Genomic DNA, 27,774 nt, shown 5'->3' with positions numbered 1-27,774 from the left:
ATGATTTTCAACACTAAATAGATAAAAACTAACTATATAATATTAGAAATAAAAATATGCATGAGATTTTTGTTTAAGATTTTATTATAATTCTGTCATTGTATTGAAACACTGAAATAATTGTTTTGAATAAGTAGTTAAAGAACTTTCCAAAATAATACCTTAAGTATCCAGTGTTGCAGAATGTGGCATTTAAAGTTTTTCTTACAATTCTAAAGACAAGTTAACTCCTGGCAACACCAAGCCGACCTCAAAGAAGATGATGAACATCAAAGAGCCTCCTTATAGACATGGCTTCAAAGGTGGCAAACCAGCCACTGGGCAAAATGTCCTCGTACCTGCCATAAACTGAATCTGCCTAAAAATGGGCAACTTAGATGTGGTTAGAATTGATGCCCGCACTTTGCCAAGTCAGGGTAAGTAAGTCCTCAATAGTTCCTACCCTGCGAACAAGTCTGGCAGAGATATTAGGTCAGAAAGTTGAAGATGAGGGAGCAACGCTATAAAGTGTATTGGTTGACTGGTCAGACAATAAACTGTCTTAAGTCAATTTGTACATTTTTGAAGTTGCCAACCTGCACTGCTGGTTCAGTAAGGAATTTAAGTTATATTCCTTCTCAAGTCTCTGAGGGTCATTGAAGACAAGTAGTATAGTTTTACAATCAAGTTTAGTTGGTTAGTGGACAAGATCATTTTAGATCAAGATAAAGAAGATAAGCTATTAGAGTTGAGATAGGATAGATATTGAATATATCAAAATTCCATGTAAGTTTCCTGAAACATTATTTTGGAGTAAACATCATGTGGCTTGCTTAACTATGATTGTAATTTTTATCATAGATGATAATTTGCACTCTGGTAAATAGAGTTGGTATAATCATAAAAAAATCACCAGCAATGATTTGACTTTATCTTGAGGACCACATTTGTAGGAAAAAGTCCATCCATTTATACTAAATAAGTTTTAATTATTCAGCTCTTATTTTCCTTTTTATAAATAAAAAGAGAGGATTATACAAGTCACATATGAGAAAGATGCATTTTGACTTTTTAAGTGTGTCACTAAAGGAAGTGTTGGAAATTATGGCTTACACAAAGATTAATTTCATTTTCAGTTTTAGGAACCATATCCCCTTGGCTCATTAATAAAGGAGCAGGTAAGAAATTTGAAGATGAATTCTTCTAAGTTACACTTGCACAGGTACTTAGGTAGTTCCTGTATTTCTAACTTATCTCCTAATTTGCAAACTTGAGAAAATAAGTATTAGGTAGTTTACTTATAAAAAATAAAAGTGAGTAAATACATCAAAATATGTGAATAAATTTTTTAGTAACTATGTAAATAGTTTTCATTAATGGAACAGTAGAATAATGGCTATATTAAATGCTTATCTTCATTGTGTCCCTAACTGGCTTAATCCGAGTCAAATTAACCCTATGGTCATCTTCACCAACAGACAAATTAGGAGCCTAAATTTTTATTAGTATAAACAAGAAAATTAGAAAATTGTACTCCCTACCCTGTTGATCTTTGATATCTATTCCACGTACTATTTTCCTTCAAAGGCAATATTTTCCAAACAAAATAATCAATACTATTTTTCAAATACTGTTAAATGTTCTCTCTTAAATAGAATTTATCAGGTAATTAGTTTTTATTAGGGGTATGCTATATGCTGATATTTTCTGTATTACTCCAGAAATTCTAATGATGAGAACCTAGAAACATGATTTTCATACTTATCATTAACATTTCATCAACAGTTTCACTTAATAAAAACTAAAAATATTGCTATTTATTTGTAATATTAAAAGCCTTTAAAAAAGATGATAATGTAGTTCTAGGGAAATTTCAGGTAATGATTATAAAACTAATTTGGACTATGTAATTACACTATTAAAACCATCATTCAAAATCACCAAACAAAATGTAGCTACCATATGGTTTTGGGTTTTGTTCATGTTTCTATGCTGGTCTTTAGTCATCTTGATGTGTCTGATGTTGGGTGGTATCTTCTGGGGTCCTTCACTGGTCGTTGAGAGCAGTTTATCAGTGAGTACTTTTAGGTTGAGGTCCTTTACCTGTGGTGGTCAGGAAACTATTCCCTGATAGAGGCAGGCACCCTGGTTTTGGCTCCTAAATACTTTACTGCACACCCTGGGTTCCCCACTGGGTCAGCCAAGGTAGGTCCTGGTGCTCTACAGCTCCAGTATCAGTTTGAGGTAGAGTATATAGAACCGGTTTTCCTATGTTTGGCTGAGCTTTGAATATCCTGCCTGGGGGCCCTGGGGCTTTGGGTCCTAGGCTCAGGTCACCCTAGACTGCCTGAACTCCTGTTGGCATCAAGAAATTGTTTAGGTTCCTGCCTGCTCCAACCAGGTAGTGGAGCCTATGTTCTGCCTGCCATAGAGAGAGAAACTACTGCCTTTTTATTGTTGTTAGTTGGCTAGATATTTGCTCTATCTCCTCCAACCTGCCCAGCCACTCACAAGAGTGTGTTAATCACAGCTAGGCTGTGGAACCTGGCTAGGCTGGGATAGTTGTGACCAGTTGTGCCAGGGTAGTCTTCTGGGGCAAGATGTTCAGTTTCTGCCCAGCCTTGGTCAGAGGGATGTTGCAGTCCTTCACTCCTGGCAGTGTCTCTGGTCTCAGATCACACCACTATGGCTGTGTATCCCTGATTTCAACAGCTTGCAACTTGCAGGCAGAGTCCAGACCAGGTTCTGGGGGCTGGATTGCTCTCTTTTGTGTTTCCTTCTAAGAGCTTACAGCAGCTGCGAACTGTACCCACCGCTGACTGGGTGCCTGAATGGCACCTAGGCCTTCTGTGGGCTTGCGTAGGTCAGGGGGTGGTTCACAGGTCCCAACCCACCCTCATAGCTTTCCCTAGTCCAGGGGGATCAAGGCACCCTTGCCGCAGACTCAGTCCCAAAAATGAGTTCACCCACCAAGCAAGGCCACTGCGTTTCCTTCTCAGGGCGCGCAGAGGATGGGAATGTACCCACTGCAGACTGTGTGCCCGACTGGTGCCTAGGCTTTCTGTGGGTTTGCATGGGTCAGGGGGTGGGTCATAGGTCCCAATTTACCCTCAAACTATGGTACCAACAAGGACTATACGTGCAGGAAATATTGAACCCCTACCCAGATCTAGCCAAGGAACAGGACATTTTCTACAGATGAGTGAAGTGTGGGGACTGACTTTCACATGAACTCTGGTGCCCCATATTTGACCACATCCCCTTGATACAGAGGCCTGGTGGCACTCAGAGGAAAGATAGCAGGCTACCAAGAAGAGACCTTACACCCTATGTTCATATACAGGGGGAGGAGGTTCCCCTCAGTCACAGTCATAGGGGAGAGGAATAGGGTAAAAGTGGAAGGGAGGAATGGAGGAATAGGAGGATAGAAGGGATGGGATAACAACTGAGATGTAATATGAATGAATTAATAAATAAATAAAAAATGTAGCTACCAAAAAACGTAGTTACCAATATTCTATGGATATTTCCATCTTTTGTATATTAATTGATTTATCCAATTCTCAATTGATATGTTTTATTGTTTTTACATTTAATGAAACACAGTTATGAGGCTCACTAAAAAGAAGAAATGAATTGATTTCTTATGAAGATAATTGAATTTATTAGTGCCAACATAGCAATTAAAAGTAAAAATAATTCATATATAAAATATATGGTACAGAATATAGGCAGTTTCTGAAAAATGCTGATATATACAGAAAAAATATGTTTTATTTGTTTATCATAATGATTGCTGGAGTACCAAAAAGGCCATAAAAAAACTTGTGAAGTTGCATTGTTTGTGATTTTTATGAAGTTACTTTTATTAGAAAAAGATACAAGTTTAGAACACACAATTTGGGAAATAAAGTTTACTCAAATGAATTTATAGTATTCTACACAAGGATTTTCTAGTACTATTTTGCAAGGAATAATTGTAATTTTTAAAATAGGAAGACCAAGCTGACCATCAGTTACTTATGTGTAGGGAGTCGACTTCATGTGGGACCCTAGTATATAGAGCAGTTGCTATCTCTGACATGGACTCTGTTACCTGCTTTTGGATCAGTTTTCTTTAGCTTGGTTGTGTTGCCTGACCTCAGTGTAAGAAGAGGCAGCCAGGTGACTTCATGGACTATGATGAGTTTAAACAGGAGGTGATCCCCTATTCTGAGAAGCGGAGGCAGAAGGAGGGAAGATGGTAGAAGGATGGGACTGGAAGAAGAGGAGGGAGGGGGCTACATTCAGAATCTAAAGTGAATAAATAAATAAATTTATAAACAAATAGAATAAGAATATGATGCTAACCTTATGGTTGTGCCTCACTTGTGAAAACAAGTGAAAAGTAAGTTTTAATTCCAAGGACACATTTTTTTATAAGACAAGGCACCATACAAAACAAGATAAATACTAGTATTATTAGGCTGAAAGCTTCCTTCAAATTTTAGGTAATTCTTAAATATATTGTTAAAATTACTTTTTAAAAATTATTATTGCTGGAACTCCAAGATGGCGACGAGCAGCGTGTAAAGAGTTTAGAAGCTGCAGTAAAGGATTCAGGGAATTGCATGGAATTCTTAACCAGGAACACAAAGCTTCCCATCCCACTACAACAGGAGTACTCAACAGTTCGAAAGGAACAAAATACAGAAAGCCCATGTACCCCTGAACACGAGAGGAGCATAGATGCTCTCACACTGTAGCGGCAGCAACTGCAGCTGAGGTTGGCAGCTGGGAAGCCTCTGACAGAGGCGATTGGTGTGGTGACTAGTGGGAATTGCTGCGGGAGAGGGGACTTAGTGCAAGATTTGGGCCCTGTGACCCTAGCTCAACACAGCGCCTAGTTCAAGCCCTGAGACTCAAACTGGATTCTATGTCTGGTTTGGGCCCTAAACCCTAGCTAAGATTGAGCTTGGTGGCAGTTTGGACCCTGAGACCCAAACTAGACTTGGAGTGTGCTTTGGGCTCTGAGACCCTGACTGAGCTCAGCATACATTTTGGGCCCAAGACCCTGGTTGGACACAGCACTAACTGGACTAAGTGCATGGGTTAGGTCCCAAGACCCATTTGAGTCCAGAGACATGAACTGGACTCAACACTCAGGTTGGGTCCATAGATGCTAACTGGACTTAGTATGTATGGTTTGGGCCCTCTGACACTAACCTGGACTCTGTGAGCGGTCTGGGTCCCAGAACCACAGACCAGTGGAGCACCAGAGCTCCAGGAGTAGGGAAATCTTGGGTAGAAAGTGGCCATCAGACCCCCTCTACCCCACCTGTGTCAGTCCCTAGAGCCCTCCAGTGCCACGAGAGGGGACCCAGAAAGCTGTGGACACTTTGGCCTGACACAGTGAGCATTCTGAGACCCAGGACAATTCCTGGACCCACAGTACAGGGGAGCTGTGTATCACTGACTGTGAGAGACCCAAACTGCCAGGCTGGCCTTCTGCCATCTAGAGCAGTGAAGCATCAGTTTCTGGTCTATGGAAATCATGAGGAAATGGGCAAATCTATACCCAGACTCCCTCCACCAAGCTACAGAAGCTACCCCCAAAAAACAGAGAGGGCAAGATGACTAAAGGACAGCATAAAATCATATACAAAAAAAACAAAACAAAACAATATGGCATCTCCAGATGCCAGCTATCCCAAGAAAGCAACCCAGAAAACTCAAATACAACGGAAATACTAGAAATGGACCTCAAATCCTTAGAAAAGAGGATGATAATGGAGGAAACAAATAAAATTCATAATCAGATGAAGGAAGATGCAGCCAAACAGGTAGAAGACATAAAAGAGCCCTGTAGAGAAGCACTGGAAAAATTTCAGGAAAACAGAAACAACCAGATGAAGGAAATCAATAAAACGGTTCAAGCTCTGACGGCCTATAAAGAGGCATTGGAAGAAACTCAGGAATATACAGTCAGATGAAAGAAATCAATAAAACAGTTCAAGATCTGAAGATGAAAATGGATATAATGATAAACACACAGATAGAAGAAAAACAGGAACATGAGAGCTCAGAGAGGAAGGCGAGTAACACAGAATCCAAGAGATGGAGGAATGGATCTCAGGTGTAGAAGATACAATCATAGATCTTGAAGGAACCATTAAAGAAAATGCTAAACCTGGAAAAATCCTGACACAAAACATCCAAAAAATCAAGGATACCATGAAAAGAAGAAATCTGAGGATAATAGGCATTGAGAAAAGAGAAGATGCTAGACTCCAAGGCCCAGAAACTATTCTCAAAATAATCATAGAAAAAAATTTCCTCAATCTAAGAAAGAGATGCCTATAAATATACAAGAGGGCTACAGAACACCAAATAGAATAGGCCAGAAAAGAAAAACATCCTGTCACATTATTAATAATCAAAACAGAAATATACAGAACAAAGAAAAAATATTAAAAGCTACAAGGGAAAAGGGCCAAATAACATTTAATGGCAAATCTATCAGAATTACACCCGACTTCTCAGCAGAGACCGTAAAAGCCAGAAAAGCCTTGACAGAGGTCCTGCAAATCCTAAGATGCCACAGACTACTTTACCTAGTGAAACTATCAATAACCATTGACAGAGAAAACAAAATATTACATGACAAAAACAAATTCAAATGGTATCTATCCACAAATCTGGATTTACAGAAGTTACTAGAAGGAAAAGTCTACCCCAAAGGGACAAGCTACAACCAGAACTACACATTTAATAGATACTAAACCATTGCAAAAACATAACCACATAAACTGTAACCAACATCAAAATAAAGAGACTTAACAATCACTGCTCATTAATATCTCTAAACATCAATGGTCTCAATTCTAACTGAATGAATGGATGAATAAACAAGATCCAACATTCTTCTGCATTCAAGAAACACATCTCACCCATAAAGTTAGACATTACCTCAGGGTAAAAGGCTGGAAAAAAATTCTAAGCAAATGTTCACAAGGAGAAAGCTGGTTCAGCTATTTTAATATCTAACAAAATAGACTTTGAACCAAAATCAATCAAAAGTGATGAGGAAGGCCACTTTGTACTCATCAAAGGTAAAGTCAACCAAGATGACATCACAATTCTGAATATCTATGCTCCTAATACAAGGGTACCCGCATTTGTAAAAGATCTATTAATGAAGTTTAAACCACACATCCATCACCACACAATAATAGTGGGAGACTTCAACACCCCACTCTCACTGAAGGATAGGTCATTGAAACAGAAACTAAGCTAAGAAATAACATCATTAACTAATGCCATGAATCAAATGGATCTAACAGATATCTACAAAATTTTCACCCCAACAAAAAGGAATATACCTTCTTCTTTGCATCCCATGGAACCTTCTCCAAAATTGATCACATTGTAGGTCACAAAGCAAGCATCAACGGATACAAGAGGATTAAAATAATATCTTGTATCATATCAGATCACCATGGTCTCAGGTTGCACTTCAACAACAACAGATATAACAAAAAGTCTATACATACATGGAAACTAAACAACTTAATGACACATGAGTCAGGGAAGAAATGAAGAAAGAAATTAAGGACTTACTGAAATTCAATAAAAATGAAGGAACAACATACCCACATTTGTGGGATACATTGAAAGCAGTGCTAAGAGGAAAATACATAGCACTAAGTGCCATTACAAAGAAATTGGAAACATTTCACATAAGCAACTTAATGACACATCTGGAAGCCCTAGGAAAAAAGAAGCAAAAACACCAAAGAGGAGTAGACATCTGGAAATAATCAAAATCAGGGCTGAAATTAATAAATTAGAAACAAAGAGAACAGTCCAAAGAATCAACAAAACCAAGACAAGAGCTGCTTCTTTGAGAAAATTAACAAGATGGACAAATTGTTAGCCATACTAACTAAAAAGCAGAGAGACAGTATCCAAGTCAACAAAATCAGAAATGAAAAGGGAGGCATAACAACAGACATTGAAGAAATACAAAGAATAATAAGATCCTACTTAGAAGGAATATATGCCACAACATTTGAAAATGTAAGGGAAATGGATGATTTTCTTGATCAATTTCATTTGCCAAAATTGAGTGAAGAACAGATAAATAAGTTAAATAGTCCCATTTCCCCTATAGATATAGAAGCAATCATTGATAGTCTCCCAACCAAAAAAAGCCCAGGGCCAGATGGTTTCAGTGCAGAATTCTACCAGACCTCGAAGGATGAGCTAATATCAACACTCTTCAAGCTACTCCAAAAGATAGAAATGGATGGAACATTACCAAATTCATTCTATGAAGCCATAGTCACATTGATACCTAAACCTCACAAAGACTCAACAAAGAAAGAGAATTTCAGACCTATTTCTCTTATGAACATTGATGCAAAAATATTCAATAAAATATTCGCAAAATGAATACAAGAACACATCAAAGATATCATTCACTATGACCATGTAGGCTTCATTCTAGGCATGCAGGGATGGTTGAATATATGGAAATCCATCAAAGTAATCCACCATATAAACAAACTGAAAGTAAAAAAACCCACATGATCATCTCCTTGGATGCAGAGAAAGAATTTGATAAAAATCCAACACCCATTCATGTTTAAAATTTTGGAGAGATCAGGTACACAAGGCATATACCCCAACAAAATAAAGGCTATATACAGCAAGCCAATAGCTAAAATCAAATTAAATTGAGAGATCCTCAAGGAAATTTTTCCGAAATTCGGAACAAGGCAAGGTTGCCTACTCTCTCCATATCTCTTCAATATAGTACTGGAAGTTCTAGCCAGAGCAATAAGACAACAAAAGGAGATCGGAGGTCAAATTATCCCTATTTGCAAATGATATGATAGTATACATAAGTGACCCCCAAATTTTCACCTGAGAATTCCCATAGCTGAAAAATACCTTCAGCAAATTCGCTGGATACAAAATTAACTCAAAAAAGTCAGTAGCCTTCCTATATATAAATGACAATCATGCAGAGTAGGAAATTAGGAAAATTACACCCTTCACTTTAGCCACAAGCAATATAAAATATTTAGGAGTTACTCTAAACAAACAAGTGAAGGACTTGTTTGAAATAATTTCAAAACATTGAAGAAAGAGATTGAAGGTGACATGAGAAGATGGAATGATCTCCCTTGTTTGTGGATAGGGAGAACTAACATAGTAAAAAAGGCCATCTTTCCAAAAGCAGTTTACAGATTCAATGAAATCCCTATTAAAATACCTACACAGTTTTTTAAAAGACTTTGAAAGTTCAATTCTCAACTTTATATGGAAAAACAAAAAACCAAGAATAGCTAAAATAATCTTGTACCTGATTTCACACCTGATTTCAAGTTGTACTATAAAGCAACAGTAATTAAAACAACATGGTACTGGCATAGCAATAGGCTGGTTGATCAGTGCAACTGAATAGAAGACCCAGAAATGAATACACACACATATGGTTACTTGATTTTTGACAAAGAATCCAAATATATTCAATGGAAAAATGATAGCATCTTCATCAAATGGTGCTGGTCTGACTGGATGTCTACATGTAAGAAAATAAAATTAGACCCATATTTTTCCCCATGTCCTCAAGTACAAATGGATCAAAGACCTCAACATAAAACCAGACACTAAATCGGTTAGAAGAAAAAGTGGGGAAGTGCCTGGAAAACATTGACACAGGAGACAACTTCCTGAACAGAATGCTAACAGCCCAGGCTTTACAGTCAAAAATAAATAAATGGGACCCCATGAGGCTGAGAAGCTTCTGTAAGGCAGAAGACACTGTGAACAGATCAAAGTGGCAGCCTACCGACTTGGAAAAGATCTTCACCAACCCTTCATCTGACAAAGGCCTAATATCCAAAATATATAAAGAAATCAAGAAATTAAACACCAGCAAACAAATAACCCAATAAAGAAATGGGGCTCAGAACTATACAGGGAATTCTCAACAGAGGAATATTGAATAGCTGAGAAACACTTAAAGAAATGCTCAATGTCATCAGTCATCAGAGAAATGCAAAACAAAATGCTTCTGTGATTCCATCTTACACCCATCAGAATGGCTAAGATCAAAAATTCAAGCAACAGCACATGGTGGTGAAGATGTGGAGAAAGAAAAACACTCCTTCATTGCTGGTAGGACTGCAAACTAGTACAACCACTTTGAAAATCTATCTGGCACTATCCCAGAAAACTGAGAATAGAGCTTCCTTTAAACCCAGCTATTCCACTCCTTCGAATATACACAGAAGATGCTCCAGCACATAAGGTTGTATGCTCAACCATGTTTATAGCAGCCTTATTCATAATAGCCAGAACATGGAAACAGCCTAAATGTCTCTCAGTAGAAGAATGTATAAAGAAACTGGTATATTTAAAGTATGGAATACTACTCAGCTATTAAAAACAAGTCATTTCTGAAATTTGTGGACAAATGGATTGAACTAGACATGATCATAATGAGTGAGTTAACCCAGAAGCAGAAGAATCAAATGGTATATACTCACTTACATCTGCACACTAGCCCAAGGGCTATGTCCCATGAAAGTGTTCACTTACAAGGAAAGTGGGTCAGAGGGGAGGACATCCTATTGGGACTCTAGGTGAAAGAAGCATGGGAGAATAGGGAAATAGATGGAGCCAGAGGGTCCTAGAAACCTACAAGAAGGACATTATGATTGGTGGATCTGGGCCCAGGGGTCCTTCTCAAACTAGGGCACCAGTTGAGGACAATATGTGCAGTAAACTTCAAACCTCTACCCAGATCTAGCCAATGGACTGGACATTCTCCACAGTTGAGTGGAGAGTGGGATATGACTTTCACATGTACTCTGGTGCCTCATATTTGACCAAGTCCCCTGAATGGGGAGACCCGGTGGCAATCAGAGGAAGGATAGCAGGCTACCAAGAAGAGACTTGATACCCAATGAGCATATACACGGGGAGGAGGTCCCCCTCAGTCACAGTCATAGGGAAGTAGAGTAGGCGAATAATGGGACAGGGGAGAAATGGCACGGGAGGAGGTCCCCCTAAGTCACAGTCATAGGAGAGGGGAGTAAGGGGAAAATGGGAGGGAGGGAAGAATGGGAGGATACAAGGGATGTCATAACAATTGAGATGTATCATGAATAAACATATATATATGAAGAAAATTATTATTGCCTTTACTTAGTATTATTCAATTGTTTCCATGAGTAATTACTTCACAAATGCTCTGCTTTTTTACATTTACTTAAATAAAATTTACCCAAATTTGATGAAAATTTATCTCTTTTCATTTGACTTATAAAATATTCTACTATGTCTCAGTTTTGACCAATCAACTCAAGCTGAATTTACCCCAGTAATTTGGTTGGCATGAAAGAAAAATAATAATAAAAATACAAACTCCTGTTAATTTAAACTTGAATCCAGGAAGTGCTTTTCTGCTATAATTCAGCCGATAAATATGAACCTATGGGCTTTTCAAATCCCTAAGAAGATTATTTAAATCAACTTCATGTAATTACCATTTGCCATCTGTTCCACCAGGGCCTGAGCTGATCTGCTGGCATCTTGCAGTTTTCTCTGCTTCTCGGCTTTTTCTCGTGTTATGGCCTGCAGCATGATAGCAAAGGTGAGTATTTCAGTACAAAGATTCTGAAACTTCACAGTAATTATAACTGCAACCTGAGTTTTCAAGCCATATGATACCTTATTTTATACTTCATCATGGAAAACTTAAAGATTGTTTTCTCAGCAATATAGTTTTCCAAGTTTTTCCATTTTCAAATTCTAAGAACCTTCTGAACTGTTAGTTCAGAATTCCTAAGTAGAATTAATCTTATAACAATAAATATTAAATACTTCAATGTAACAAAATATCACCTGACAATTATCTTACTAATAGCTATGTAAACATGAACACTTTAAATACAAGGAATTAAAGCCATACATTACCATTGCTGTTAAAATATGTCATCTGGGAAAACAAGGTAATTCATGAAGTAAAACTGATCACTGCTACCCTAAATACCTGAGTTCAATCCCCTGAACCTACAAGGTAGAATTCCTACAAGTTGCTTCCTGAAGGGTGTTCTGTGACTGCCATACATATGATGTAGTATACTCATATGCTTCTAGATAGATATGCAAAATGATAAATAATTGTAACTGATTTTTAATGTGACTATAACTACACATGATATTTTTATCTTCAACATACTCATTACCAGAGAAAGAAAGCTATAAAGAAGTAATACTTCTGTTATTAACAGTTACCAGAAGAATATTTCACATTAGATTCAGTTAGTCTAAATTTATTTTTCAAATCAAAACTTATTTTTCATTTACTTGATTTTAAAGAAGCATTCCTTGAATCAATATTAGAATACAGTTAGCATGTCATATAACTTGGACATTAAACAATGCTTTTTAGAACATGTTTGCAAATGGAAATATTTGATATTTATGTTTTCTATTACAGTATCTAGTGGCTATACATGAGACCTGAATAGGTGAAAGGTTTCCAGTTACACAGAAATTATTCTTAATTTAATGTAATCTGTGATTTAAAGTAATTTATATTAAAATTTTGCATGTAGCCAGTATTATCTCTAATTTTAACAGATTGCTCCAATGTCTTCATGGTGAAAGCAAGTGAAGGCAGAAGATATAAATGTATACAGATAATAGTGTAACATCAGAAACAGAGAGAAATAAATATCTTTGAAAGAGTTTTTCATAACAAATCACTCATCCTACAATGTATTATTAAAATTCACTACAGAAGAAGAGTAAACAAATGGGTTCCCTGGCAATATTTGAAGTACCTCCAGCTTAGATGGAAAACATACATTTTATACTATGCTGAAAAAGGTAGCAGAGAGAAATTCTGTTTTTATCCTTGGTGCAAAGATATGAAAGTGAAAAGACACGTTTTAATATTTTGGATTTCACTTGAAACTTTCCCAACATATACATTGCATTGTTTTGTGATTCTGTGTTCCCAGAATCCCATTCTAATTAACAGGAAAAGCTCTAGGATATTTCAAAATTCAATTTCATAAAGAGAAAATTGGACAAACATGAAGAGTTCTGACCGAGCTGAGAAGTTCATGAAAATAAAAGTTCCACCAGTATCTCTATAAGATTAAGATCAAAGGTGAAGTTCTAGAATTCCCCTTTCCTTGACTGTTAAATTTTTGTGTTACAAATTCTATGTGATTAGCAGATTATTGACATATGATTCCAATAACTCATTATGCTTTTCACCTAAAAATAAAGAATTATCCATAGTACACTCTAAGCACACAAGGAAGGAAATAATTCTAAGTAATTACTTATTATTAAGTACCAAGAGCAACAGGTGGTTTTGAGTTATTCTTGTTTGAATTTCCATATATAGAATTATAAAATAAAAGCCAGGCAATGTGGTTCTGGCCTTTAATCCTAGCACTTGGGGAGGCAGAGACAGGTGGATGTTCATGAGTTTGAGGCCAGCGTGGTCCTACAAAATGATTCCTGGACAGGCAAGGCTACACAGAAAATCATGTTTCAAATACACACACACAAACACAGACACATACATACAGACACACAAACAGACACACGTACACACAGGTATATAATAAATTAAAAATCCTGGTTTTAGTAGAGTAAAATAAACAAATATAGTAAACACTAAACTGATGCTCTTTTTTAAAAAGTTTCAGTTATGGGGCTGGGGAGCTTTTCTTCATGATTAAGAGAGCTCCTCCTAAAGGTATAAGGACCACAGTTTGGATCTCAGCATCTACCTATGAAATATGGCTTCCCTGGGGAAACCTATAACCAAAGTTCTGGAAGAGATGGGAGGATTGTTAGCGCTGGTTGGTTTCTAGCCTAGGTAAGAAAATTCAAGCTCTATATTCCCTGTAAGATCCTAGCACTGAAGGAAAATTGTGGAGAATAAATGTCACCAAACTCCTACTCTGGCATCCACTTATGTGTCCTCTTATGTCCACTCATATATACATAAACACACTCAGAAAGAAGGAAAGAGAGAGAGAATCACACACGCACACATAAATAAATTTTAAGTTTTATTATCACAGTCATTTCTTATATGATGAAATTGATATTTTACTTTTCTTACAAAAATTATATAAAGTATTAGACTACCACCTAGACTTCACAAATAAGTACTATATGTATAATATCCTCCCAAATGCCATTATGATTGTCTCTTTATTCAAAGTGTCTAATAAAATTGTCCATTAGCATTGATATTTAGAGAAGTAAACTTAAAATAGACAATTTTAGGAGTAATATCCGTAATTAAACTATTTTGATAACCACTTTATTCCTGTGTTTCTTACATAAGTAAATACAATAATATCACCACAACAAAACAAATGCCTATAGGATAAAAATTGTTACTGTTCTGTTTTGACAATAATAACTATTAATCTTGGTAAGACATTAAGACTAAATAAATGCAATATTGTCCTCATTTTAATTTAGGATTATCTCAATCATCTTAAAACAGAAGAAAATTGACACAAGATCTGAGCCTATGTGAGCAGTATGTACATTGAAAGTTGAGAGAGGAGAAAACCATGATCAATATAGATTGTATGAAAAAATAAAAAAATCAAAGAAAACAAAAAAAGTTTAAATAGATTTTACTAACCATCAGTGAAATGAATGAATATGCATACATCTTAAATATATGGGCACTTCTTTTAAGGTATTTGGGATTAGTAATTTCTAATATTTTACCACTTTCCATTTCCTCAGAGATGCATGCATTATGAACAAAATCATATCAACCACAAACAATGTCCTGGAATTGGTTTTGAAAAGGAACATGTTGATCTTCCATTTGTTTATATTATGGAGTTTAAAATGGTCTAAAACATAAATAAATTAAAGCAAGAGCAAAACCAAAGTAATCTATTGCCTTATTCAGTCTTAATCAAATTGCCACTATCGAGGTCAGCAATGCCTACTCAGTAATTGTTGACCATAGCTGACTTTCAGTACTCAGTTTACTTACAATCATAAATTAATCCATGGAATTCTGTATTCTTCAGAAAAGTAATTTTTTATTTTTATTTTTTGTGGAATAGTACTGTGCATAACTTCACCCAAACGTCAAGAGCACCTTTACCTGGTGTTATTTCCTGGTTCCAGCTCACCTCCTTGAGCTATAGTTTCCAAATATCACTTTATTCAATTTAACTGAACTTAATCAGGCCAAACCTCAAAAAAAGATATCAGCTAAAATTATTTCTTTAGTTTTTTTTCCCACAAAGAAACCAAAACATCTTAATGGTTTTGGATCAGGGCAAATTGTGAAAATATTTGCTAAGCAAGAGTTAGGCCATGGGCTCAATCCCTTTCAACACAAATAATCCTTATTAGCACAAATACACATGAGTGTGTGCATGCACAACACAGACACACCCCATTCCTTTTGACTTTAATATCTAAACATATGCAGATGAAATAATAATAAAAATTATTATTATAATCTTATAACATTATTATTAATATTTCATAATTACTACAATAGTAAAAACATTCATGAGAAAGGTGTATGTTTTGAAATATAGTATTAATGGTAAGAGATGCAGTTTATTGGTAAAATGCAATGCCAGAGTTTCATCTCTAGTACTGTAAAATATGTAGCCATATATGCCTACATATATGTTCTCAAGGTAGCTAAAAAAGCAAGTCACATCAAGGACCAAGCTCAGTAAATTCTCAATTCCTAGCCCCAACTCCTTTAAATTTTAGAATTTGTTTCCTGTAACTAAAGCCTTTGATTATTTTTCTCCTGACACATGTGTTCTTGTTCCCAGATAGAACAGACAGGTTCTTATTTCAGAGATACACACTGAATCATTCTCCCTGCTTGGCATAGATACACAACCATACACACACAGACACACACACGTATGCATGCACTCATGCACACACACGTACAAGTTGACTACCTATCTCTCACTCATTTCTTCTCTAGTTTTGTCTATGACATTTATCACCAACATCATGTATTTTATACATGTATATATCCCTTGATGAGTTGTGAACTATGTGATTCCAGGTATTCTCATCTATCTTCTTGCACCAGTTATCATCAATCTCTAGAGTAATACTATATACATTTAATATACAATAAAAATACATATAGATATTTTCCAGAAAATTAAAATTATTTACTTACTAAATGTGATCTTTTCTTAAGTCAGACATGATAACTACACTATTTCAGACAGATTGTTTCTGAAAACACATCCATCGACATTCACTATTTCTCTAGCTGTACTTCTCTGTAAAATAGTTCTACATTTATATATGCTACTTATCATATGTATTATTTTTGTGTGTATAAATATGTAAGTATTTTAATATCAAAATCACTTTTATATTGCAGTAGAGTAGTTTTTAAGCATCTATTTACCCATAGAATGGCAGATGTTTTGGTTAATATTTTTCCATATTTAAAATAGATTCTAAATTATTTACTATAATAGATACAAATTCAAGTCAAGAATATAGAACACCAAAAGACCGTGATAGCCATTCCACCAGAAATATAATATAAAATAAAGGAGCATAAGTGTTCTTAACAGATCACCAGGAAATTATAATTCTAAATTGTATGATTCAGTGTGCAAAATGAAAGATGATTGCACATTAAAAAAAAGCACAAGAGTAAAATAATTTCAAAAAATAACAAACGGAGGGAACTGTTTAATAAGTGACTTTAAACTAACAATTATTTCTCCTCATTCATTGACATTCAAATAAATCTTTGTCTCTTCAATGTATCTTCTGTAATAATGAAAGTTAGTTTTAGATTCCCAACGGCCCTATCTTGTCTTTAGTAGCAATTAATTTTCTATTCATTAACATTCCATAATAAAATTTTATACATTGAAAGAGTGCCAATTTATTTACTCAAATGTTTATTCAGAAGTTGTGGCATCATTCATATATCTGTATTTAAATAACCAATGTAGCTTTAAAAATACTTATTTTTATATATTACTTATTGGGATAAGTACCAATTTCTTTCTTGGCCTTAGGAAATCCAAAGATAAACAAACCAGCACAGAGTAAATAAAATGAGAAATAAGCTCCACTCTATAATTTCTACAAAACAAGATTTAAAGGTATATTATAATTGCTCTAAATCTTTTTTAACAATTAAAATGGGAACACATCCCTCTAGGCATCTTGAAAGCACCTATGAGTATTCATCCAAGACCATTAGATATAGACCAGCAAATTAACTATATTAAGGTGCCTTTTATGTTTCAAGAGAGACATGGTAAGTTACATAGAATGAGCATCTGCCAAGAGCATTAAGGTGCGTATTAAATTGCAACTAGAGAATCAATGAGTTGGGATTGTTTCGTTTTAATTGATGACACAAGGATTAAGAGTAATTTATATTAAATTTCTTACTTTTCAGAATATAGCAAAAAATCTAGGGTAATTGAATTTGTTTTTTGAAGGAATATTTGTGCATATCTATGAAGAGGATGGATACCTGATTGCTTGATACCTGATTGCTTAGGGTAGTATGTAGTTACCTTAACTAAGATGTGATTAGATTGTATGACCTTACTAATGTTGGAATTTTTACAACTGCCTCTATTCAATGTAAAAAAATAAATAAATTGGCAGCAAGTCCCAGCATATTAGCATCTAAGAACTCAAAAGCCTACTAGAACTAGAAGAGCCAAATTAGCTACCGTGTTGCTTGTATATTTCAAATGACTATAAATCGAGACATATCAATATCATATTTAAATTATAGTAAGTCCAGTTTAGCAGAAGAAGTAAGATGAAAACTTGAAAAGAAATTTAATGTTAACACGAATCTAGAGCAGCTAAAAGATTGATTTTCACCTTCAGCAAATGAACTCAAGGATACATGTTAGGTATAAATCTTGTGCTCATTAAGGATTACAGAGAAACTCTATAGTTTAAATATCTAGTAAGAAACCAAAAACAACAGCTGTATGACCTACTTCTGTGCTATTCCTCGCATAAGGAGAAAATGAAAGAAAATGAATAAAGGTAAGATAGGGCAGTAATCAGGTATATTTTAATTTTCTAAACAAAGGTTCTATTAAAATTGTCTAATCATTTATCTTTTAAGTTCAGTTTTAAGCTTATACATAAAATAACAAAAATTATACATAATTATGGGTATTACATATTTCCCCGCTGACTTACACACTCTGAAATCAGGTCAAACATACCTAATTAAATATACATGCTCTGGATTTTAGAAAAAAGTATGAGAGGAATGATATGCATATATATACATATATGTATATATATGCATGTGTGTGTGTGTGTGTGTGTGAGAGAGAGAGAGAGAGAGAGAGAGAGAGAGAGAGAGAGAGAGAGAGAGAGAGAGAGAGAGAGAGAGAAGAGAGAGAATAGTTGTAGCTTAGATATTATCTAGGATTTATTTATTCTATTTTATGTGCTAGAGGGTTTTGCCTTGGTGTACATATGTGAACCACCTGCATGCTTGGTGCCTATGGAAATCAGAAGGTGTCAGGTCCCCTAGAACTAGAATTGTGGATGTTTTTGAGTGACCAGGTTGGTTCCAGGAACTGTAACAGGACCTCTACAAGAGTAAATAATATTCTTAAATACTCATTCAATTCTTTAGCCCTTTAGATGCTACTTTAATGCAAATGAATATAGAAACTTCCAGAACAAAAATAAAGGATGATTCTCAAACCATTGAATAGAACAAGTGACCAAATATACAAATTTGTATAATGCACAGTAGTAAGCTAAGAGAGAGGAGAACTTCATGAAAAATAAATTGGTGAATAGAATGTGGTCCTATAAAGACAGTGAATGTGTTACTATAGAAGTATTCTACTGTGTTTCAATGACAAGATGACTTTCTTTAAAAAAACAACCATACAACAACCAAACAAACAACCTCCCCCCCCAAAAAAAAAACCAGTTGTTTAGATTCTGTTGATAAAAATATCAGGATAAAGGGAAATTGTAGATCTGGATATTTAACTAAATAAAAGCAGTTCTTTTAGTACATGCACTGCAGTGATACTGAGACTATACTGAGAGATACCTTATCTCAGAAATGTATAGCTTCCCTCATCAAATGACATGCAGACACAGATACGATGAGCATCATTATACATATTATCAGAGATAGTATTTTGACCAACTTAATAAGCAATCATATAATGTAGATGTGAATGTTTTAGGGGAATTTTAAAAGCTTAAAATAATTAAGAGATTTTGAGGAATAATTTACTAATGATGTTTGGATACACATGAAGATATAGCTCTGACTTTGTAAAAGTGTGTTACTTAAGAAACAAAGTAAACAGGGCAGTAGTATCTCACATGCCTTTAATCACAGCACTCAGCAGGCTGAAGTAGGCATATCTCTGTGAGTTCAAACCAATTTAGTCTACAGAGAGAGTTCATATTCCCCAAATTGTGGAACTCCATATTCATATTAGATCAAAGCCATTTTAAAACACAGACATAAGATGATATATAGAAAACCATACAAATCAAGTCAATAAAAGACTCAATCAATTAATAGAATTAATAAGCTAATTTAGATATGGTTGAATATACCATATGAACTCTGAAATTTAGAGGGTAACTTTTCAAGGTAATTTTTACCTCACAGAATTTTACCCCATGGTCTTGAAGCCCAGGTTAGTAAAAGTAATCACAGTTTATACCAAAAAGGAGAGAGTATAGTCTGAAGATTTAAGTTTGGATCAGAGCAAGGTAAGAGAGGAGAGGGGAAATTACAGAATGGGTTAACTAAAATAAAGATGTGTGAGGAAATCTTATAGAAATCCTCTAGTTTTTATTCTATTATATTATAGGAGATATTTTAAAGGAGTTTGAACAAAAGTGCCTTTTATGGGTGGTCAATGCTGTTATAAAAAGATACATGGTTACTAACTGCAATTCTCAATTCCAGGCACACATAGCTCCTATTGAGTATATATGGTCAGGGAGGTCCAGAGGCATCTAAACAACACATGCTATTGCCATTTATCTTGTTTGTGTCATAACAATTAGATAGTAAGACTCTATTGCTGAAAATTCCACTCAATTACATATAGCACATTAAAAATTCAACCTTTGACCAGATAACTGTTTAAAAATAGATTTATTCTCCTCTCAACTTTGGACACAGAAACTTCTAACTTTGGACACAGAAACTTCTTTATGTAGTAAGTAGTAGTTAAGGCAGAGGTGTATATGTTTTTAAAGTGCCAACTTTATGTAACCATAAATACTTAGTTGTGAATCATCTATATTAACCTTCCCTCATACAAGGTTCAGCAGTGTGAGCAGAAAGATTTTAGGAGCTAATGGGTGAGGAAAAGAGAGCTGTAAAATGTAGGATTCTTGGCCAGATGTGGCTTTCACACAGATGAATTCACAGCATCTGTGGGTACCAGAATAAGATGAAGCCATTCAAAAATAAAGCATGGCTAAGGGAAGGGGCTACAAAGTCCCCACACTTAGCAGTGCAGCTATCAGCAGTTGATAGTTGCTGAAAGAAGTCATTCTCCTTTAGGAACCTGGCTATTGGTAGAATGCTAATGCTCCATTGACTGGCCCAGTAAAAAGTCTAAATCGGAAGCACAAATTGGACTTTAGGGTATATTTGTAATAATCAAAAGATGACATTAAGTTGGGAGAATGGTAGTATGAAGACATGACAAGAACCTGAGGAAATGCACTCTATACAATTAAAAAAATTCAAAGAATAAATAAAAATCTTATTTAAAATTAATTGTTTCAAAATCATAACAAAAAACATTTTAAAATACATATACTTAAAGTAAGACAATTTGGTTAAGTTGTTCTTCAATTTAATGTCAACATTATAACATTAATAATGAAATTATACTTCTTATTTTATGAAACTATTTACCATAGTAAATAGTAAATTATATCCAATACAACACTAATAGGGAATTTAAAATAACTACATTGTAAATATAAAAATGTTAATTCCTAAAAATGATAAATTTTCTTTGTTCCTTGGACATCCTATAAAAAATACACTGTTGAGAGGCTGGAAAGATGGTTCAGTAGTTGAGCTCACTATTTGTTCTTTCAGAGGTCCTGAGTTCAATTCCCATCAAACACATGGCGCCTCACAACCATCTATAATGTGATCTAATACCCTCTTCTGGCATGCAGAGTACTCATATACATAAAATAAAAATATGCTGTTATTAAAAAATTTTGGGGGGTGTAAATCATCAATATTTTAAGTCCATGGAGAAACATGAGCTTATATGTAAGGTAGTGTTATATTTGAAATCATGTAAAAAGCTTTTATAGGTCATGACTTGAAGTGCTAATGCAAACATTTGTAAGTGACATTCTTATAACTAAAATTATTTCACATTCATTATTTGGTAGCTGTTCCTTTAATTTACTTTTAGTTATAGTAAGTCTCTTCATAGCAAAAATGAATGTTTTGAAATTAAGGTTGAGATACTAAAGCGCTGATAATTTCCTGGAAGATGTAACAGCTCCTTATTATGTCAATAAAAATCCTGTTGTGAAGGTCAAACCATATAATCTCATAAGAGTGTATACAAAGCAAATAATCTATTACTAAAAATAAATACTGAAAGAGGACATGCATCTTTTAGGTGAGGTGATGCAATATATAAATGTCTTGGAAATATAAATATATTATCATTCATGGTAGATATTGAATTAAGTATTTTGACCCTGCATAAACAGGGTCCTTTATTAGCCTATAGCACTCTACTCTACTCTACCCTATTAAGCACTATTTGATTATATAATCTTTCTGAGTTCTAGAACAGTCTATAAACAGGAGTTAACATGAGTATATTGTCTAACATTTTACTTATAAGTACTACTTAAGAATAATAAGCTGGGTGCAGTTGTTCATGCCTGTAATCCCAGTACTCAGGGAGGCAGAGACAGGTGAATCTCAGTGAGTTCCAGGCTGGCCTGGCCTACAAAGCTAGTCCAGGACAGCCAAGGATACACAGAGAAACCCATTCTCAAACCTTCAACCCCAATGGAAAAAAAAATAGTTAAAGAATAATAAAAGCCTGCCTGCCCATAGCAGAATCTAAAAAGATTATTTCTAGGTAGATATTTTGTCATCTTTCTATCTAAACTATTTTAAATATTATACATCTTTTTAGTGTATTGCTTTCATTATAATGACCATAACACAGATATTTAAACAAAAGAATTTATGTGTGGCACATAACAGAAAGAAACAAGATTTAATGTAGAACGTACATTGACTTTTTCTTTCAAGTCTGAGATGTTGCCTTCTTTTCGATAGACTGCAAAATCAGAACTCTGCAATATGGCTTCTGAACGAGTAATCCAACTGTGAAGTTCAGTTATATCGACATCCAACCTAAGAGAGCAAAAAATAAGGCTCATTATTTCTTTATTATCTCTTTCTTCTGTATAGGAAGAAAAGAAATGTATTTACATTTACCACATACCTTCTCATCTGATGCTACTATTATTGTTAATAGTATCACCATTTCCCTAGTTAGATAGACTCAAACTTTAGAGTCAACTTTTATCTAGAGTCTTATGATTTTATTCAACTCAATGCAGCAATCTTCTCCTACGAGCTATTACCCAGACTCTGTTTGAAAATTTTGTGCCCTAGAAAATTACTACCTCTCCAACTGGTTCTTTAGTTTTGAAAAATATTTACTATAAACCAAAAAAATGTACCCTCTTGGTTGTCCCAATTGAACCTTAATTCTGATATCCATGTTCTCATGTGGTACCCAACAGTATCTTTACCATGCAACTTGATACAGCAAGATGGATGCTGGTGTCCCTCAATTTGATCACTTCCCCTTGTTGGGGAGGCTTGGAGGCACACAGAGGAAGGGAAAGCAGGCTATCCAGATGAGACCAGATATGCTGTGGCCATATGATAGGGGAGGAGGTCCCCTTCTGTCAGAGGTCTAGGGGGAGGGGATAAGGCAGAAGAGGGAGGGAGGGTGGGAACAGGAAGGTACAGTCAAGGGGATAACATTCTAGACAAAATCCGAATAAATTATAATAAATTAAAATTTTAATATGGACATCAATAAGAGTAACCCAAGTAAGGTTTTAGCAAATGTTTGTATACTATAATATTTCCTTGTACAACACACTTTCATAGAAGCCATTTATCAAACCAGAACCCAAACTGGGTGACCATGCTCTGAGTAACTCTCTATTATCAATAATGAAGCACAAAATAATATTTGCATGAATACTATTCTTTTATTTCTACATAGATCTCCTCATGACTTGAGGATATTGAAATACACACTCCACTTGACACTGTAAATAACTAAAGCAATGCTAAGTGTACTAATTTCTGTCTTATTCAAGGTTAATATTGTTATGATGAAACACCACTGCAGAGGAATTTTAATACAGCAGCATGTCTGCTCTGGCAAGAGACCATATTCAAAGACCTTCTAGGTCTATGTGATCCAGCTGAAATGACACACCTTTAATCCCTCTGGCAAGAATACACACACATCATTAGTACATACATTTATTCACAAACAAAGATGTCTAATTGAGTGGCAACCAAAGTGATGAATCAGAGAAAGATTTGACAGAATGAGTCAGAGATGAAATACAAGCAACTCTCACTACATAAGACAGGAAAGAGAGGCTACTTAAGAGTAGTGCATGTTAGCTTTCAGTTCATTGATATAGAGATATTAATGACCAATGATTGTTAGTTCCTTTCATTATTATGTTGGTGATGGTAGTGTGTTTGTGTGCTTGTATTCTCTTGTTTTTGCTGTTGTGAAGTTATTATAGTCTGTGTTTTCCTGGTTGTAGTTAACCACCTTAGGTTGGAGTATTCCTTATAGTATCTTCTTTAGGGCTGTGTTTGTGCATAGATATTGCTACCTTGGCAAGCCATGGAGGAAGAGGACATGCTCAGTCCTGATGCCACTTGATGAGCTCAGGTGGGAGTGAGGCTACTCTTTTCTGGAGAATAGAGAAGAGGGAGCTTATTCAGCAGTAAGTCTCAGAGGATGAAAACATGTTAGGCCCAGTTTAGTGGACAGAGGTTGGAAGCTGAAGCCTTCAAGGTAGATAAGATTGTACAGAGAGTAGAAGCTTCCAGGCCTAGGCTTTGTGAGAATTAGATAGAAATGCTCTGGGTTCAGTCCAAGCCATCTATTAGTAAAGTTTGTGTACAGCTGGCTCTCATCACATCCCTTCATCTGAGAAAATAAAAAATGCACTTACACACTATGACCAAAGCAACTTGTGGGGAAAGTATTAATTTGGTTTATATTCCCACATTATTGTTAATCATCAAAGGATGTCATGACCACAAAGCAAGCTGTGGAGGAAAGAGTTTATTTGTTTTACATTTCCACATTATTGTTCATCATTGAAGGAAGACAAGACAGGCACTCAAACAGGGTAAGAAGCCAGAGGCAGGAGCTGATGCAGAAACCATGGAGGAATGCACATTAATAGCTTGTTACACATTAGTTGCTCAGTCTGCTTCTTATAGAATCCAGGCACAACCAACCCAGGAGGCATCATACACAACAGACTAGGCCTTTCCACAATAGTTGCTAATTTAAAAAAATGTTCAACAGACTTGCCTGTAGCCAGATCTAATTGAGGCATTTTCTCAGTTGAGGTTCCTTCTTCCCAGATAACTAAAGCTTGTGTCAAGTTGACACAAAACTAGCTGACACATGAGCAATGAGGAATAACTAATCGCTGTTGGTTTGGGCTACTAAATTTTGCTGAGGGTAAATCTGCTGCAAAAAATATCTCATCATCTACCTAGTTATTTCAAAACATTTTTGCTTGGGCTCACTAAAGTTCAGGGGAATGTTAAATATTAACAAATTATTCATGTTATTGAGTCAAAGTAAGTGTTCAGCAGATGAAAGAATCAAGGTACATGGTAGGTATGCACAGAACAGAATGCGATTAAGTTCTTAAAATCCATATGTTGTATCTAACAATTATCCTCTTCTAATTACCAATTTTCTTCAAAATATAGAATCCCCTTTCATGGATCGTGCCTTCTTGATTATTTTAAATTCATTCACTAAATCAACACAGAGTCCCACTGGAATCATCCTGTATTCCTATAAACATTTCATCAGCAGATATTCTTAAACAGAATGTCTTAAGAACATATAGTTTGTCTTTTTGTTTTGTTTTTTTGGTTTTTTTTTTGTTTTTTTTTTTTTACTTTTGGGTTTTTGTTTGTTGTATTTTGGTGTTTGTTTGTTTTTGTTGTTCTTATGGAGTTTTTTGCTTTTTGTTTGTCCCAGCATAAAAGTCGCTGACTCTGCCTGCATGTCCTCATTAAAAGTGAACAGTAAAGACCAGAAATTCTGAGAGGTTCATACTTCACTATTATGAGAGAATGGTTAGAGTTGTTCTTAAGCATCTTGAAAGCAATGGCACTAAGTTGAACAATCAGGGAATGTTTCCTACATGATCTGTTAAGGGGCACCTGTAGAACTGAACCCCAGTTTTCCACAGTGATAACCGCATCTCTGCTCAAACAACATCTTCTATTGGCCTCATTCTTTTCATTATGTTCCTACATAACAAGTCCAAGGCACACTTTCTCAATAAACTACTTTAACTTCTGACTCTTCAGAACGTCAAAGGGAGTCTGAGAGATCTGGCCTCTGTGACAACATCAATATTGATTCCTCACCAGCACACCTCCCAGTTATCCCTTTGTTGTCTTATGTTGTGGATAGCCTGCAGCTTTGGAACAGCAGGGCTGGCCCTATCACATGTCCCAACAGATAACCCATGAAACTTTTTCATGGTTCAAGATCTTAATTCCTTTCAATGCAATCCTGTTTTCATACTTTTCCCCATTACTTCTATTTCGGGTTATTTTGCCAACTAAATCTGTTTGTCTTTTAATATGATTGCTGTTTTTACTATAATTTACATGCTATATAACAATTATCTCAAAATTATCCAAACTACTATACAGGTATGCATATGTTTTCTCCAGTACTATCTAGAACATTATTATTTTTGTTGTTGGTATTTAGATTTGGCATTATACAAATTGCTTAATCAATAAAGTTATTTTTTCTCTGTATTGCTTACTAAACTATTCTATGTACCTATGTAATGTTCAGTCTAGATTTTATTATGTAACATTCAACAGTGTTGCTTATAGTTCTGAGAATTAATAGTCAATGTCATGCATTGCTTTCTCTCCAATACACTGCTTATAGACTGGCCCACTTCTAAATGTTAGATGTAAAAGGGGATGGAAGCAGTATTTGAAAGGCTTCTCATGTACTCTTTACAGAGTGCTGACAGTCTATACTCAGTGCTTTAAACCCATATTTCTACTGAACAAGGAATGTATTCACCTTCTTATAACCTAGAGATCCTGGCTTTTAAGTAACAATCACACATATATTTAACTATCAATTTTGCAGCTATTTTTCACTGTTCAATGTGGGGTTTTTGTGTGTGTGTGTGTGTGTGTGTGTGTGTGTAGTTCCCAGGTTTTCCACTACTTCTAAATCATCAGGTACACATGCTGAGATGTAAAGCAAAGTAGCAACACTCTTGATGTAAATGAGTATGTGATGAAAAATTAGGTGCTATATAGTCTTCCTACTGCCTTGTTAGAGATATTTTCTGTCACACTTTATTCCACCTGAGGCTGAGCAAATACAAGCTAAAGATCCTCTCTACCCTCAAAATTAAACTAACAACATTGCCACACTCTTCACATATTCATTCTCAAATTATGGAAGATTCAAATTTAAAAATCATGTTACATTTCCAACAGTAAGAAAGCAAATTTTCCCTCACCATGTTATAATACAGATTTAATCTCAGCCAGGTAATTTTTCAGAAATGTAATATAAATCAGGTCATTGACACCTCTTATAGTCAGTAATAAGAGAATTATTTAGACATTAAAACTTAATTAAAAGTAAAAAGCACACAAAATATTCTAAAGAACCAAAGAAATATTTATGTACTTCAAGTTAAAAGTTGTAAAATTTTGACTTGTAAATGCTTTATCAATGTCAACTGTTTTATTGTGGAAGGGGAGCTTCTGGATGAACATTGATTGTGTATTGTCTCAATTTTCAGTGTAGTGACTGCTATGTTGAGTAAATATGTTGACATATTTACATATATTTATCTTTTATACATGTTCTTCACTAAACTCAGTCCAGTTCTTCACTCTATTTTTACTGTATCCTTAGAGAGACTACTTAATATTTCTGATCTTTATTTTTTTGTTTAACTCTTAAAATTATACGGGACAAGATGACAATTCAGTTGGTAAAAGTGATTACAGCATAATACTAGTAACCTAAATTTGATCCCTGGAACCCAAATGTGGGAAGAACAAGAGAACTGACTCCACATGTTTTCTCACATGCACGCCTTCACTATTGTACACACACACACACACACACACACACACACACACACACACACACACTATATGGATTAAAAGTGGTAACAGTAATAACAATTTTAAAAATCCCCTAAAATGTAAATGAATGAAGACTAATATTAGATATGAGCATTTTCTTATGTGATGATGTAGATTAAGTGCTGTCATAGTAATTAGTCTATGACAGTGAAATGTAGTATGTCTAGGTTGATCCTACTAGAACATTTACTTCAAAATCAGATTGAAAGTTATTTAAAATAGTGAAACTGAAAGGAAAAGCTAAG

The 27,774-nt window shown here is 35.1% G+C and overlaps 1 protein-coding gene across 10 annotated transcripts in view; it reads right to left on the bottom strand.

The window, feature by feature from the left end:
- Window positions 1–27,774, bottom strand: part of Dmd (dystrophin) — a 2,465,896-nt gene that overhangs the window by 1,376,228 nt on the left and 1,061,894 nt on the right. For all 10 annotated transcript variants that reach the window (XM_051140917.1, XM_051140916.1, XM_051140911.1 and 7 more), the window contains exons 18-19: window positions 22,315–22,438; window positions 11,520–11,607 (exon numbers count right to left, since the gene is read on the bottom strand). In XM_051140917.1, coding sequence (XP_050996874.1) covers window positions 11,520–11,607; window positions 22,315–22,438 — 212 coding nt within the window. The remainder of the gene's footprint in view (window positions 1–11,519; window positions 11,608–22,314; window positions 22,439–27,774) is intronic.

The sequence above is a fragment of the Acomys russatus genome, chromosome X, assembly GCF_903995435.1.
Source record: "Acomys russatus chromosome X, mAcoRus1.1, whole genome shotgun sequence".
Lineage (NCBI taxonomy): Eukaryota > Metazoa > Chordata > Mammalia > Rodentia > Muridae > Acomys > Acomys russatus.
The sequence above is the reverse complement of the archived record's forward strand: the minus strand, read 5'-3'. Positions and strand labels throughout refer to the sequence as shown.